This window comes from Drepanopeziza brunnea, assembly GCF_022702325.1.
Source record: "Drepanopeziza brunnea f. sp. 'multigermtubi' strain 214-2 chromosome Unknown ctg1, whole genome shotgun sequence".
Lineage (NCBI taxonomy): Eukaryota > Fungi > Ascomycota > Leotiomycetes > Helotiales > Drepanopezizaceae > Drepanopeziza > Drepanopeziza brunnea.
This window is the reverse complement of record NW_027094064.1, coordinates 5,270,050-5,285,507: the sequence shown is the minus strand read 5'-3', so window position 1 is coordinate 5,285,507 and position 15,458 is coordinate 5,270,050. Positions and strand designations below refer to the sequence as shown.

Below are 15,458 nucleotides of genomic sequence, written 5' to 3'. Positions count from 1 at the left end.
TTAAGCATTGCTTTTACCTTTCGAAGTCTTACCGATGTTGCTACGACTCGAACCTTTCGTAAAACTACGAGTATTGCTATAGCTAGAACCTCGCGAAAAAGAACCACCGGTATTGCCGCGATTAAAAGCTTAGCGAGCACTTCGGCGGAGCTTTTTCGCGGTAAAAAGTGCTAGCGATTCCGAAGATAAAGATGAAAAAGACGAAGACTTTTCGGCAATCTATCGTAATCAGATCGAAAAGAAATCATAAAGGGTTCGCAATATACATTTACGCGGCTAAAAAAGTTACTTAGCAAAGTATTATTTCGATCTATTACAGCTAAGATCTAACGCAGCAAGTCTAGCGAAGCTGGATCGGCGGTAGCAGCGGCGGCAAATAAGCGTAACGCCGAGACGGGACTTAAGCTAATTAAAGGACCTTTAGCATTAATAGCGGCAAGAGAAGCAGCGGCGATACGAGCTCGAAGAAAAGAAAAAGCATTATTAACACAAGAAGCAAGAGCACGGCGGGTCTTTATTAAAAAGTTATTTACAACTATGCTTTTACGAAAAACGTCGTCAGCCGTCTTAGTTTTATTATTTATAACCGTTATCGTATTTATTAAGACTATATCGACACTAACGACTTTTGCGAAGAACTATCGAATCGGAGTTAAAACGAGTATAAGACGGAAAGTAAGATAACTTACGGAGATGCAAGTTGACTTAATAGCATAGCAACGCTTGCATTTAATAGATTTATCAGCGGAAAAGATGCACCGATTCGCAGCATTATTAATAGTTCTGCTTACGTAGCTTACGCACCGAAAGCAGATCGATAATATAATAGTAAAAAATAAAGTTAGTAAATAGTAATATTAAAAAAAAGATAAAAAAGTGTAAAGTTGATATAAGAAAAAGGTACTATTTATAGCAAGACTTCGAGTATATACTACCGCCTTTGTTTTCTTTATTACGTTACCGCTTTAAGCCCCGCGCTACTACCGATTCGGCAATGCGTCACCACTTAACCGCTTAAACTAGCGCACGCTTATCTTAACGACAATACTAACGCTCGAATTAATATTGTTTTTATAGTTAAATAAGTAAGCTATAAAAGATATAAGAAAAAGTTAAATTCGAAAGATTATTTTGCATTTTCGTTGCTATTTTTATTTTCTTTATTATATCATATACGCCTCGTACTAACACCGATCCGGCGATGCATTATTAAGTAGTACTTTAAGACTATATTACGACCGTGCAATTCGGCCATATGCTCGTCTTGCAAACCTAACCTTACCACTTTAATAAAAGGTGACTCGAAAGCGAATCTGATTCGAAAGAAGAACGTATATGATAGAGTTAAGGCTTTGTATTTGTTTTGTTTATATATATAGTACTAATGCTAAGCACCTTTGTCATGTAGGTGCGCTGTATGCTTTAGCCTTGCTAAGCACGTGGTTAAGTCACGTGCAAGCTTTTATATAAACGAGTAGTTAGTTCTTTTCTAAACTAGCACCACTTTATCATTACACAATATAATACACGTACTCATAGCACACATTCGAGTGTCTTTCGATCGTCCTCTTTCTCCTTCCTTATTCACCTACGATTCTACTATAGCTATATTCATATATATCTCTTGATTTGACGTTGGGTATATGTCGGAGCTCTTCCCTTCCACAATACACAAGTAATTACATACGTACTAACCCAATTCCCCCAACCCACCCTCCCACCACACCCCATCATCCACAAATCCAACCCAGCCTTTCCCTTTTCCCCCTCCCTTTCTTCCCCTTCAACACTCGAAGATCAATCAAGCAAAACAGCTAACTAGCTTCACGCGCAACCTTGTAACGACTCCGCGTCCGTTCACAGCTAGCTCATGCCATTGGCAGCTAGCTAGCCACTCAGGGAGGAGTGAGGGAGTTACATGCATAAATACATAAGGTACCTACTTACATACATACGCGGTTCATCCACCCATCGATCCACCATCCATCCATCCTATAGATTTCGATGGGATGGGAACGAACTACCCTATCCTATTCTGATACCATCATATCCTCCTCATGTTTCTCTCCCTCGCTAGTATTTGGAAGTATGTGGAGGCGGGTATCCCATCTTGGGAGAACCTAAGTAAAGCAAAGCAAAGCCAACCGACCAACCAAACGATTGCATCTCTCTACTCGGAAAACCTCGGAGCAGGTGCAGTTGAACCCACTTCTCAGTAATGGAGGACACCTTCAAGATCAGGAGGGATCTGTAGCTTACACACACAGCAGCTTTGTCACAGGCCAAAGCGACAATCCAATCCAAGCAAGGCAATCAATCGTTCCAATCGCGCGTGGCGTGGTCCACGATCCAGTCCAACTGTCTGCAGAATGGGCACAATGACATGTAGAGAGAGAGAGAGAGACAGAGAGAACTCCATGTCTACTAGCTAGTAGAGTGAGTGAGGTGACTAAGTGTATTTACCATCCAAGCCATTTCTTCAAATTCACCTCTCTCCCAATATCATATCCTCGTCGCGGTCAACCAACCCGTGGTTCTTAGTAACCCTTCCAACCTAATCCGATCGAGAGGGATGCGTCACCAGCGCACTTCTCATACCATTGATTCACTTTCAGCAACGTGCTTGAATTCGTGAGGCAGCTTTGCGCAGGCAGGCAGCCAGCCCGATCCGATACTCGGTGAATAACGCACAAAAAGCGAGACCGTCGGCCCGAGCCATTCACGCATTCATTCCCTAATCTATGAGCCTGCCTATCAAACAACTCGAAGCGGCCGCAGAGAGCCCACGCAGGAAAGTCGAGTCTAGCGTGAAAGATTTCCGCGCTAGCGGATTTTCCGGGCGCATATAACCTTTTCGCTCTCTCGAGGGTTCGATCTTGCACCTTCTTCTTTTCCCTCTCCGCACAGTTCTTCCGCAGCTCCGATCTAATTATGCATTCATTTTTGGGGGGGCGCGGGACCGAGGTACCAAACCCTCTGTACAGGTTTGAGGTCTCCAAGGGGTAGGTGCTCTTTCTTGGTTCGCCCCTTTCTGTTTGTCAACAAATCAGCCGAGTTAGGCTAAACTTCGGGGCCGTTCTTGGTTGGACATATGACTGACAGCGACAGAGACCTCTAGCGTCCCAGAGGGCCACAAATTCGGCAAGGTGAGTTCACCTCCGAAGCTCGTCTTCACCCCGTCTGCTTCACCTCAACACACTCATCTCCCACAACTTAAGAAGTGACACCTCCGCCGAAGCTCGTCTTCTCCGTCCTCTCCATCTACATCTCCCACAACTTAAGAACTGACACCTCCTCCAAAGAGCTCGTCTTCTCCCCGTCCTCTTCATCTCAACACACACACACACACATCTCCCACAACCCAAGAGCTGACACTCAAAGGCCTCGCGCCCCCTCAACCAGAAAAGATGCTTACCGACACGGAGGTAGCCGTGAACGAGCGATGGGGGACCAGGACCGTAAGCTTCCCACGAGCCAGAAATCAATCTCCTTCCACAGATTTCTATCTGCAACCGCTGACTTCCCTCTCCGTCATAGCCTCGGGAGGGGATCCCACGCGAGGTCCGCCCATTCGAACTGGGCAATATAGACATGAAGTCCCTCAACATCATCTCCATCTTCTACCCCAATCTCGACGAGGCCCAGGAGTACCTACTGGCCGCCGGTCGCAACGCCGATGGGTCGTACACCAAGCTGAGCCACAGCCAGCTCAAGAAGATGGCCGCAGAACCCAAGGCTCGCAAGGCCGACGAAGACCTCAAGGCGAAGAACGCTGCGAAGGCTTCCAAGCTTGCTGGAGGTGAGACCGTCGATGAGGATGAGACCGAGAAGGAGGTCCTGGGCGAGAAGTCCGACGTGAGTCGAGCCCATCCCGCCCCTTCTTCCGAAATGCGAAGAGCCTCCGCTGACGAAAAGCCCAGCCCAGCAAGAAGTACACCGTCCCTCCCGGATTCGATCCCGACTCGGACGTGCCATGGACCCTCCAATCAAAGGACCACCTCGACCCTGACAAGGAGTACGTCGAGTGGGCTCCGGGCTCCTACGTCATTGCCGTATGTCAGCCGCCTCTACAGAGCCCGAGTTCCACCTGCTAACATGGAGACAGTACAGCAATGGAAGAGCTCACATGAACGGCATGGATTTCGGAGAGGGCGAGATCGACGAGGGTAGCCTGTACTTCCGTACTATGCAAGGCACCCACCTCCCAGATGTCTCTTGAGAGAACGAGTGATACGGACGACGGGCATTGGAGAAAACGGGGGGCGGTTTTTGCGGTTCGTAGATGAGTCTGGCCGGCTTGGGCTGTGGCCATGAGATCCGATGATTTCGAGATGCACCGAGGCGTTAATTATTGCAAGGCGTTTACCAAATTGCTCTTCGTGAACGAGATCCGTAACAGAGTGACAATATCATCGAACCTAAAGCTCAGCTCCATAGGTGATCTGATATCAACCTGGCGTTACCCAAACCACCACCTTGCTAAAAGCTCACCCCTATTCACGGCTTTTCTCGCGAGTCCCTCCTACCTCCTATTTAGAAAGCTCAATCTGCAAGCAGCCTGCCTCTCTGCCCTGGAGCCCCCACCAAAGAGCCATCTCAATCGTACTTCAACAACCCCGACTGACCCTCCCACTGTAGATCTCCAGTCTCTAGGAATGGCAGCTGGCTGCAAAGCTCCGTCCAATCCCTCCATCCTAGACAGCCCAAGAGTCTGCACCTGTATACCATAGCACGGAGAGCTACCACGAATCTCGATCTGTAGATCAGATGCCTCCGTCTGCGTGAAAAGCCAAACTGCCATTGACCCCTATCCTAAGCTTTGAGTCTTGTTGACACTTGAGCTCAGCACACACGTGGAGGGCTTCAGAGATCCCGCCCTCCAAGAATCAATGAATCCGATCAAGATCTCCAGTCCGCGCGATGTGGAAAGTGATAGACAGAACTAACTATATGTAAACCGTGATCCAAAAGCGAGAATCATCCTCCAAGAAGCAGCTCCGCAAGCCCTGGCGTGACAGTTAGTTCAAGAAACACAGGGAGCCAGCTCTGGTATTCCCATCCATCGCTCCCGGTAGGCAGGTCGGATTCCGCCGCAGCCTCACCGGCGCCACAACCTCGCCGGCGCGGCATCAAGCCCGGCCCGTCACCGGCACAAAGCAACCCTTTTTTTTTCGGGGTCATGTAAACCGATTTCACTTTCCACGACATCAGAAACCGCAATCTCTAGTTACGACGCGTGCATGTAGCCCAACTACCTCTGCCGAAGAAGGTATCCTATCGATGATGAGATGGCGGTTAAAAGTATGGCGTGCGCCTTGGGTACTTTCCCTATTCGCCTGTTCCTGGCGGCTTTCGGTTCGATCCCGAGAGTTGAGGCTCCATTCCCACGGTTCTCTTCGGAGATGAATAGGTTTTGCCGGTTATACCGTCGGTGATTTTTTTTTTCTTTTTGGAGGAGCGTGGTGGCTGCCGCGCAATTTTTTTCATTTTTGGGGGTTTGTTTTTGTGGTTGGTGGACGTCAACAAATGCTAAGCGAGCGCGACATCACCAACCAATGTGGGGTACCCGCCACACCTCCACATCGAAGCCCCGAGACGGCAAGGGCCTAATAAATTGCGGTACTACGATGCGCCATTGACCGTCTGTATGCCTGCCTGAACTGTTCCTTCAAGCGCGACGTAGCATCATCGCTGCATATGTAGGGGCAATGCAGCACCTTGAATTGCGAGCCCAGGCGACGACTGCATTGAGATACCACGAATGCACGGGGCCGCAATAGGACACCACAAAGTCACCTTTAAAAAGATTGAATGACCCTCAAGCATACCCTGACGAGCACCGAGCACTTGCGTTTCTGAGCAGGTTAGAGTAAGGTACGCGCATCTTCCCACGTTAGAAATCAAGTGGGCTCTCGCGGCCAGAAAGATCAACGTGCGAAGCAACCAACACGATTCCCAAAAAGAAAGACAATCCATGAAGCATCAACCTACAAGAGATAGTTTTTTGAGGGCAAGAATGCGGGATTGCAGATATAGTATGGATACCGTAGGGCAATTCATTCCTATTCCTTTCTGATGCGGGATGGTTTGCCAACTAGGCCATCCCGCCGACTGCCATGGCATTCACCGCCTTGGCATCCTAAGTCGATTCCGAGGCGGTAGTATCCCGGCTGGGACCCGGCTGGAGTGTGAAACCTCTTTCAGGAGAATATTGCAATTTCATTTAGGGCCAATCTGTCTGTCGGCCAGCCAGACTCAGCACGCAGCTCAGATTCGTCTAATTCCAGCATCACGATTATGTTCCCTCGCAGCTTATGTCCAAGGCATGTCTCTATTTCATTCGCTGCAACGAACAATAGATTGTACAATGCAAGGGCGAGTTACGAGCGAGCGGTCGGTATGGACAAGAAGACGAGGTTGAGAGACAAGAAACACATCAACAGTAATTCGCAATGCAAGAGAGGCACACGCATGGAAACAGCAAAGCAAGATCCATAGTCACCCGCAGCATAGACAGAGCTACGCCCGGCCACGAAGATAAAATGCTCATATTACAAGGTAGTACTACACTATACAAAAGGTGCTTCCATCAATTCATGCAATGTGTTGGGCAAACCAGACAGACTCCAGGCTAAAGCGCAATCCCATCATCAACATAAACAGGGCTCTGAAACAAGGGGGACGAATGATGCCGCAAAAGAGAGGGTAAAGGAAGTCAAGAGATCTTCCCGATCCTCTTCTTTGCGATATTGATCTTCCCTCCAAGGCGATCAACGTCCTCATCGACCCTTTTGAGCATCTCGTTCTGCAACTCCAACTCCCCGTGAATAGCAAGACCCATCTCCTTCTGCCTCCTGACTATCTTGGCCAGTTCATCTACATCCAAATCCTGATCTACCATAAGCTGTTTCTGCAACTGTAGTACCCCTTCGTTACCCAACTCCCGCGTCTTGTCCGTTTCTGGCACCGGCGCACCAAGAACCCTCCCGCTCGGCCTCGATACGTTGGGTCCGAATAGAACATCCTTATCTTGTTGGGTAGCAGCTGTACTGCCAATTCCATTCCCCTTATGCTGCCCCTTAACCGCAAGACTGACAGCCAGCTTCTCTAACCCCTCCTTCTCAACCTTCGCGCTCCCAAGTAAGTCCCTCCGCCTCCTCAGCTCACCAGCCCCAACCTTCGCTTCGTATCCCCTCTTATCCCCCTCACCCATGATCTGCAGTCCCTCCTCCAAATTGCCCAGCAAGGCCCCAGCCTTGACAAGACATCTTTTCGCATTGGCCCCAGCCTCATGTTGCGCCTGCGGATTCGTCGCCCCGTCCCTCCGCCCAAGAAACAGCCTGGCATCATGCAACTGCCCCTTCATCTCACGATGCAGGTCCAGCCACACGCCCGGATCCGAAGCTACCTGCCCGGGATTCTGCACGCCCAGCCGCTGATTCGCCTGCACCAGCTCCTTGCGCACGCTGCTTCCGCCCCCGCTCGAGCTCGGCAGGTTCAAAAAACTCCGCCATACGCTCGTCTCCCGCCACCTCTTGTCGGGGCATTCTGCGATAGCTCGAAGGTACTCTTCTAGACCCTTCCGACGGGTCTCCGTGAGTTCTGGGGAGGAGGCTGTAGATTTGAACCAGGATTTGGCGGGGAGCGTTGCGGGCGGAGGGGAGGAGACTGCTGAGGCGAGGGATGAGTTGAGGGTGACGAAGTCGGAGTAGCGTTTCTGTATGACAAAGGTGCGGAGAGGGAGGCGGAGGGATATGTTGTAGAGGGTATACGGCTTGGTGTTTTGATCTGAGGAGAGGATGGTGGATGGGATGGAGAGCTCGATAGGGGGCGCCATGATGGCTGGGGAGTTGTGGTTCGAAAGGGATTATCTTTATCACAGTTGGCCTGATTCCGTGGCGAGAGTGAGAGTTTCTTGGGGGGGGGGGGGGGGGGGGGGGGGGGTTGATGGTTATATTGAAGAGAATAGTGGGGATGTCGGTGTCATTTGTAAGACCTGATGTCGGAATTAGCTTGCAGCCTGCTGAGGCTGGTGGGTGACAAGGGATTTTGCTTGGCGTTATATGCAAGTCCAAGTCCAAGTCCAAGTCCAAGCCCAGGGTTGAAGTGTGGGGTTCGCTTACATTTATTGACCACCGAAGAGAGAAATATTGACTTGAGCGACGACGTAGTAGCGGCTTCCTTTCCGAGATCTGCATACGGAGTATATGCCTCTTGGATATTTTCTGCTAAGCAAAACAAGAAAGAAAGCAATAGAAACATATCAAAGAAATAATCCAGAGAGAACCCTATAAGGACTCCCAAGTAGCAGATTAGTCGGTCAAGGCTCTCATAGCATTAGCTTCGTCCAGTCCTTGATATGCATGGCCTTACTCGCGTTCGAGGAATTGGATTGGTTGAAGGATTCCAGCTCGGTTGAAGCGATGCGAAATACACGCGAGGTACACCGTAATCGGGAGTATATCATCGTAGCCACCAAAGACGAAAACGAAGACCAGGACGAGGGCATAATATCATGAGATATTCAATAGCACACAGTTCTGTGAAAGCCTTGAAAAGAGCCGATCGAGAAGATACATACACTATACGTTTTGTCTCCACTTTCACTTCCTGTTTCTTTCTTTTTCTTCTTCTCTCTCACCCGCCCACCCCTTCCTGACTAGTCAGTCAATTGCAAAAAGTCTCTCCCTCCCCAATCAATCCTGATCAATCCTCCCCCCCAAGAAGTCCTTCCTTCCCCTAAGTCTACAATTCAAGCTTTCCCCTTCTCCCTCCCCGCCAGGATACTTATCTGCTTATTACTGACTTGTCTTGTGCAACCATGTACTGTATTGTATGTAAGTAAGCTAGGCTCAATCGACTAAACTAAGCCTATGATGGACTGACTGACTGACTGACTGACTGACTGACTGATAGCAGAATGGTTTAGGATTGTGCGGCTTCGCTACAATTGATTAGCTTCCTACCTATTGCGGAATCTTGTTGGCTTGGAAACGACAAATGACGTGCCGTGTTCCAGCAAAGAGGGGCCATGAAGATGAAGAAGGATGCGCAAGGTATTTCATAGCAAATGAACAAGAAGAAGAAGAAGAAGAAAAAGAAGGAAAAGGCTATGGCCAGTCACACGTTTGTACCAAATACTCTGCTTTTTGGTTCATGAATCTTTCATTCTTCAGAAATCCCCACATCAGATCCGCAGTGTCGCTATTTGATAAGCGCACTCCGCAAGAAATCATTAGGATCTCCCGGAACTCATACCTCGCGTCAGGCCTGGCGTATGCTCGAGATTAACTCCAGAAGCCAAAGAGGTAACAGGTTTGCAGCCTCTGCCAAAGTCGAGTAGGTAGTAATATGCCCCGCTCATCATCCATTCAAGTCGTTAATATTCATTAAGAAAGGGGGAAGGGGGGGAATTTAGAATGTCTCCTGGTCGTCGAGCCCCTCCGCCTCAGCTGGGATCTCGAAGCCGTCTTCCGTCGAGTACAAGATGGTCTGGATGTGCTTGATCAACCCGTCCTCTTGTTTCTCAATTTCTGGGTCGTCCTCGCACGCTTGTTGAATCAGTAACTCAATATCTCGGAGCTTGCTGAAGTAGAAGTCTCGTTCGCGCTCAAGGCCTTGGACCGTCTCCTTTAGGGTATTATTCTCCGATTGCAAAGCCGCACTGGCTGCTCCTCCTGCTCCGGCTACTCTTGGTCGTCCTGCGGTCGGCGTCGTCCCTCTCTTGGCTGCGCCGGCAGAGGGTCGTGAAGCGGGGGCTGAAGACGGGGGAGGGGCGCCGGAACCCCGTCGGCGGGCAACTGCGTCGTAGTCACCACCTGGGAAGTACTGGTCCCAATAGCGCTTCGACCATTGTAGGAATTCGAGGTTGTCTTGCATTTTGCACTTGATTAGCTGCTCGACGTTGACGGGTCGGTCGATGCCATGGCGTGTGAAGCAATCTGTGTGAGAAGAAGCAGTCAGTATTTTGTTTGCGGGGCTTGGCCGAGGGGTAGATGGATGTCGTACTTTGGAGGATCTTGAAATTCTGCAGATACGCATACTCCGTGTTCACGTTGAACTTCACCCTCGACATGGGGACATCGAGGTAGATGCTGTCAAAGATCTGGCAGAGAGCGGCCCTGGATGCTGTCAGCGAGGCTCTGACAAGGGGTCGGAGGCCGGTGGTGGTTTGCGGGGGAGGGGTCAGACGTACCCAGTTCCACATTGCTCGACTTTGGTTATGTTCAGCTGAAGCAGATTATTGAGCCATGCTACAAGCTCTTGTCTGTACATGGCGCATTAGAGCCTCGGAGTTGTATTCGTTGGACCTGCGCCGCGACTGACCTTGATTCTCCCATCTTGACACTGTGGGAGAGGAGGTAATGGCAGAGGAGCGGATTCTATGGTTGGTTTGGAAATGCCGGTGGTATGTTGGTACATGGACCTCTCTCAAGATCGTCGTGGTTGATGGTTTTTGTATGGGAGGCAAGTTGCGACTGGAATCCCCTCCACGTATTTCCGGATCAAGTTGACTACGGCAATCGCTGGGACAACCAAGACGCCTGATTGTGGTGCACGTGATTAAGTGGGTCTATATCAGGGGTCAAGGAAGAGAGCTGACAAGCACATTGTTATTTTGTTGTTGTTGTTGTTGTTGTTGTTGTTGTTGGATTTATTAACGTCGGGCGAGTAGCAGGCGAAGCCTGCCGCCCTGGGACCTCCCATGGGATACGGCGACGTGCTAAGCTCACGATTTACATACAAGACAGCCCTAGAAAGCAATTCAAAGTGGTGCAGCAAAAACTACTGTCGTCTGCGCCCTTCTTCGACGGATAGGACGGATCACAGTGAGAAGGAGACCTCTCGTTGAGGGAAAAACAAGCACATTGTTCACCAAGCAATGGCTTCGAATTGGGAATTGAGTCCGGTGAACTTTCACACGGTGGGAAGGCTGGGAGATTGTTTCTTATGCAGAATGACTTGAACTACTCCAATACTCAGGTCAAGAATGCAGCATGTAGATAACATAATCCAAGAGGACCCAAACTCGAGAATCACATTTGGAAAGCCAGGAAGTCACATCTGCAGAGTCCATGGGCCAAATATTTTGTGTTTTTCACCTCTCAAATATCCACGGAGGAGATTTGCATCCGTGAAAATGCATGCTAATCGACCTCGTAAACTCCATCCAAGTGATGTGATTTGATCCACCGATACGCCTTCCCATAGAGCCCCTTTCCCGATGCCAAAATTGCATATCAGTATGTACAAGAAAATAAGGGTATTTCCAGGATGGAAGATGAGGTCATATCATCGCTCCACTGCTAGACACCCACCATGACCTAAGCAACTTCGAAGTACGAGATCGCAGCACAGAAGTTGTTGCGGTTGTCCTTGTCGAGAGCGGCACTTGCTCCGTTGATTGTGACCATGTTGGTGGCAGCTTTCGTCGACAGACCATACATATGTACACCGGTTGAGTTCTCAATAGAGACCATATTATCCTGGCAGCTCGCAGTAGCAAGACAGACTTGGCTGTAGTTGTCGAAGAAGCTGTAGAGACCACCACCGTAGACAAGGACGTCGTGGGAATTGACAACACGGAGGCCCCATGCCTTATTGGCGGTCGAGCTACCACGGAAGCTTGGATCGGAATAAGTATCTGTGGTTGTGAAGGGAGTTGTCGCATCAGGGTTGCTCTGGAAGTATGGGGTCTCTGTTTGGATCAAGCCCATGTAGACATTTTTGGCGTTAGCAACTTGGTAATTGTACAGAACGTTGTGCTCAGAGCTAGTGCCGTGCAGCCAGACTGGGCCCTCGGTGGAAGTAATCAATAGACCGCGGCCATTGTAGATGTTGATTTGGTTATGATCCGCGAGATCAAGCTCTGTAGAACACCGGAGAGTCAGTCATTGCCCGAAGGAGGTTTTGGGAGTGTAGTAAGAGATTATAAGATGAGAAATATGGACCGTTACGTACCATGATCGGAAACCCAGAGCCAGGTATTCTCAAGATATGCACTACCAGTTTTCGTGATGTGGAGCAGCATGTATGCGCCCATACATTCAGATTTTGCAGGTGCAGTTACCGTTGGGTTCTTCGAGCATTTGTCCGACTGCAGTTGGGTACCTGCAGATCCACCGATGCGGAAGTGGACATCCCACAAACCTGCAGAGCCTTGGGAAGTCCCCTTGACATTCCACTCCATGAGAATAGCGCCTGGCTGGGGTCCCAGGGTTTCGAACATGAGGTCTGACATCTCGACAGTTCCAACGTCGCCAGCCTGACCAACCTGGAAGACGGGCTTTGGGTTGTTCTGGTCCTTGAAAAAGGAAGTTCCTCCAGCCATGATGAGTGGCCAGATCTCGCCCGTGATGCGAATGTTCTTGGGAACCTGAATGGTCGACGTAACCACGTATGCTCCGTGGTCGAAGTAGACGATGTCCGAGGCAGAGACCGAGTTGAACACAGCTTGGATGGCTGCAGTATCATCCGTCACACCATCACCCTTTGCTCCTGCAGCCTTGACGCTCTTGAAGACCGCAACTGGCTCCTTCTCGTATTGTGGCTTGGATCGAGTGAAGACGTTACCCGTAGAGTCCAGGAGAGAAGCGGGCTTGGTGACAACAGTTTGGGTTCCCTGGACAGTTGATCCGGCGTTGGCTCCCTTGTATTGCTTGCCTTGAACCCACGAAGCCACCTTGGTATTTCCCGCCACAATGGTCTGCTTTGTTGTGGGGTTTTGAACAGCGACAGGTACATTCGGAGAGAAGTTGACATTGTCGATGACCAGAGATCCGTTGGTGAAGGTTGTGCTTGTCGAGTAGGCGGTGGTAATTCCGACGGGGGTGTTGGAGATGGTGCTGTCGACGAAGATGACAGAGCCTACGAGTTGGTTTGCTGTACCGCCGTTTGCCATATCGACACCGACACCACAGTTGTTGATCGTAAGTCCTGACAAGGTCCATGCCTGCATATGTGTCAGTCTCGCCTAAAAAAAAAAAACGGTTTACACGAAAGTTTGCTTACCCAGTTCCAGTTCATGAAAACAGCAGTTTGGCAGTTGTTGAATTTCATGTTGCGGGTAGTGAATTGCTGGGATCCGAAGAAAGCACCGTATTTTCCACCATTGAAGGTCAAGTCGGTCATGAATCCGCCGGACCCGTTATCCATGAAAATGCCGACCTGCGCGTTTGCGGATCCGCCATCGGTTCTCATATTGAAGACGAGGTTTTGGAGACTGGTCGCTTGTGCAACCTGCCAATGGATACCAGCACCGGCAGTATATGGCATTCCCGTGAGATCAATGACGAAGTTGCGGACTTGGCGGAAGAAGTTGTTCTATGTGACATGTAAGCTGCGGTCTCTACGCGGACACTGGGGAGGAAGCTACCTGGTTGGTGAACCAATTGACACCAGCATCCGTGTATGGGTCTGCGTCGATCACGGCCATCCCCTTGAATGCAGCGGTAGCCTTGAGAACAGGAAGATTCGTAGCATCACCAATCATCTGAGTGTAGTAGTGCTGGGTGAGAGGCGCGCTGACCATGTAGGTTCCAGCGGGGAAGTAGACGATGGCGGGAGTGATCGTGGTAGAATCGCAACCTTGACCGCAGCGGTTGCCCGAGGCAATGGCCGCGTTGATAGCGGCGGTGTCGTCGGTGGTTCCATCTCCCTTTGCGCCAAAGTCCTTGACGTTGCGGAATACCTTGAAGGCCGAGTCGCCGTAAGCTACAGTGCCCTGGCGAGCGATGGAAGCAAGCCAATATGAGCTTGAGCCAGCTACCGAGACATTGGTGGCGGGCGAAGCCAGGGGCGCTGGAGCGCCTGCGACGAGGAGCAGGAAGAAGGCGGCGACGATGACGAACATCGAGAAGGCTGCCATGGTGAGATAGTAACAGCCGCCGCTGCTGCTGCTGCTGCTGTAAGATGTTGAAGTTCTAGTGGTTGCTGTAGTTGTTGTGGGAAAAGAATGCGCAGACTGGAGAAGGATCAGTATGGGGTATCCAGTGCCGAAGAACCAATGTCGAAGGAATGAATGTATGTGAAATACAGATGGGGGGAGTAGAGGAGTCGAGGAGTCGAGGAGCAGAGGAATAGCAACGAGGGTTGCGAGGGTTGAGGGAACAATAGGCAAGGGACAATGGGAAGAAGAATATTGTAGTGGGGGGGGAATTTTAGGCGCAAGGCCAAAATTTTGGATGGATCGGGGGTCCCGCCCGCCAACCAAGCAAGCGAGCGAGCGAGCGGCAAAACAGGCAAGCGCGAAAGGGCCGAACATACTTAGGGCAGGGCTAAGGTAAAGAGGGCAAGGTACGGCAAATAAGGCAGAACAGAAAGAAGAGGGAAGGGAAGGGAAGGGAAGGGAAGGGAAGAGGGAAAATGGGGCCGCAGAGGAAGCGAAAAGAAAAAGAATAAGAAAAGGAGAAAAAGAGAAAAACACTCACGTGGATTCTTCCAGTCTTCAATGGTCTCTCGCGGCCGCGTACGTCCAGGTACTGGGGAAGGAATGGAAGGCGATGGCTCTGTTGGCGATCCTCGGGATAAGAAGCCAAAGAGGCAGAAGAGGCAGAAGATGAGTTTATTATATGTTGAGCTCGGCGACTCTCCAGGTCCGATCCTATTCCAAACATGGCAGCTCCGTCCTCATCTTCCTCGAGCTCCCCCTCCCCCTCCCCGTCGCCCCGACCCCAACGACCATGTGGCGCCAGCACCGAAGCCATGGCCTTCTAGCCCTTCTGGCCCTCCTGAGCCTCCTGACCCTCCTGAGCCTCCTGAGCCTCCTGACCTGGCCTGTCCACCCTTCTCAGACCTCTGGAGAGAAAGGGTCCTGGGGCGGCAAAAAGAAGCAAAGGCACAAACGAACGGCACCTCGTCTGACCAGCTGTGTCAGACGGCCCCCTTTCTTTGGGTACGTGAATCAACTCGAGACTTGAGACTCAGGTGCCGTCACTTGCGCAGCATTGACGGTTAGATCAGACGGGTGGGAGTGCGGGTGCGGGTGTGGAGGTGGAGGCGGAGATGGGAGATGAAGTTAGTGACGGTAGTTTGGTTGGTTGTCCAAGTGCCATCGCATCCTGTTGTCCTGTAACACCAGCCACAGTTCGAGATGATGCACGCAGGTCTGTCGTGCGGTTCGTCAACGGCGATCGGACATTTAATTTCCCACCATCCGGTCAAGCCTTGTCTGTCTGTCCCCGTGACACACTGGAGAGAAAAGAAGGGAAAAAGGGAAAAAGGGAAAAGGGTAAAGGGTAAAGGGAATGGGGAAAAGGGAAGAGCGAAAAGGGGAAAAAGGGAACAAAGGAAAAAAGGAAAAAAGGGGTAATGGTCAAATGGTCAGTGTACCGGTATAATACCTAGTCGGCGCATGATAGTCGGCGCATAATAGTCGGCGCACTGACTATTAACCCCACGTCCCTCTCGGGGAAAGCGCTAATAATATCATCTGATCGATCTTATTAGTACGGATGCGG

The 15,458-nt window shown here is 50.4% G+C and overlaps 4 protein-coding genes across 4 annotated transcripts; 1 reads left to right on the top strand and 3 right to left on the bottom strand.

Moving 5' to 3' along the window:
* Window positions 1-2,931: 2,931 nt before the first annotated feature.
* On the top strand, window positions 2,932-4,219 carry L3040_001030 (uncharacterized protein; the record flags this gene model as incomplete). Its single annotated transcript, XM_007297279.2, has 6 exons — window positions 2,932-3,002; window positions 3,127-3,146; window positions 3,382-3,458; window positions 3,538-3,855; window positions 3,921-4,052; window positions 4,106-4,219. 6 exons carry the CDS (start codon window positions 2,932-2,934, stop codon window positions 4,217-4,219), a joined length of 732 nt encoding a protein of 243 aa, XP_007297341.2.
* Window positions 4,220-6,715: 2,496 nt separating this feature from the next.
* On the bottom strand, window positions 6,716-7,837 carry L3040_001029 (uncharacterized protein; the record flags this gene model as incomplete). Its single annotated transcript, XM_007297278.2, has 1 exon — window positions 6,716-7,837. One exon carries the CDS (start codon window positions 7,835-7,837, stop codon window positions 6,716-6,718), a length of 1,122 nt encoding a protein of 373 aa, XP_007297340.2.
* A 1,577-nt stretch (window positions 7,838-9,414) lies between these two features.
* Window positions 9,415-10,340, bottom strand: L3040_001028 (uncharacterized protein; the record flags this gene model as incomplete). The annotated part of the gene is made up of 4 exons (XM_007297277.2): window positions 9,415-9,941; window positions 10,009-10,121; window positions 10,196-10,267; window positions 10,327-10,340. 4 exons carry the CDS (start codon window positions 10,338-10,340, stop codon window positions 9,415-9,417), a joined length of 726 nt encoding a protein of 241 aa, XP_007297339.1.
* A 984-nt stretch (window positions 10,341-11,324) lies between these two features.
* On the bottom strand, window positions 11,325-14,705 carry L3040_001027 (uncharacterized protein; the record flags this gene model as incomplete). Its single annotated transcript, XM_007297276.2, has 5 exons — window positions 11,325-11,869; window positions 11,962-12,952; window positions 13,012-13,323; window positions 13,376-13,963; window positions 14,430-14,705. The coding sequence occupies 5 exons, from the start codon at window positions 14,703-14,705 to the stop codon at window positions 11,325-11,327; spliced, it is 2,712 nt and encodes a 903-aa protein (XP_007297338.2).
* Window positions 14,706-15,458: the final 753 nt, after the last annotated feature.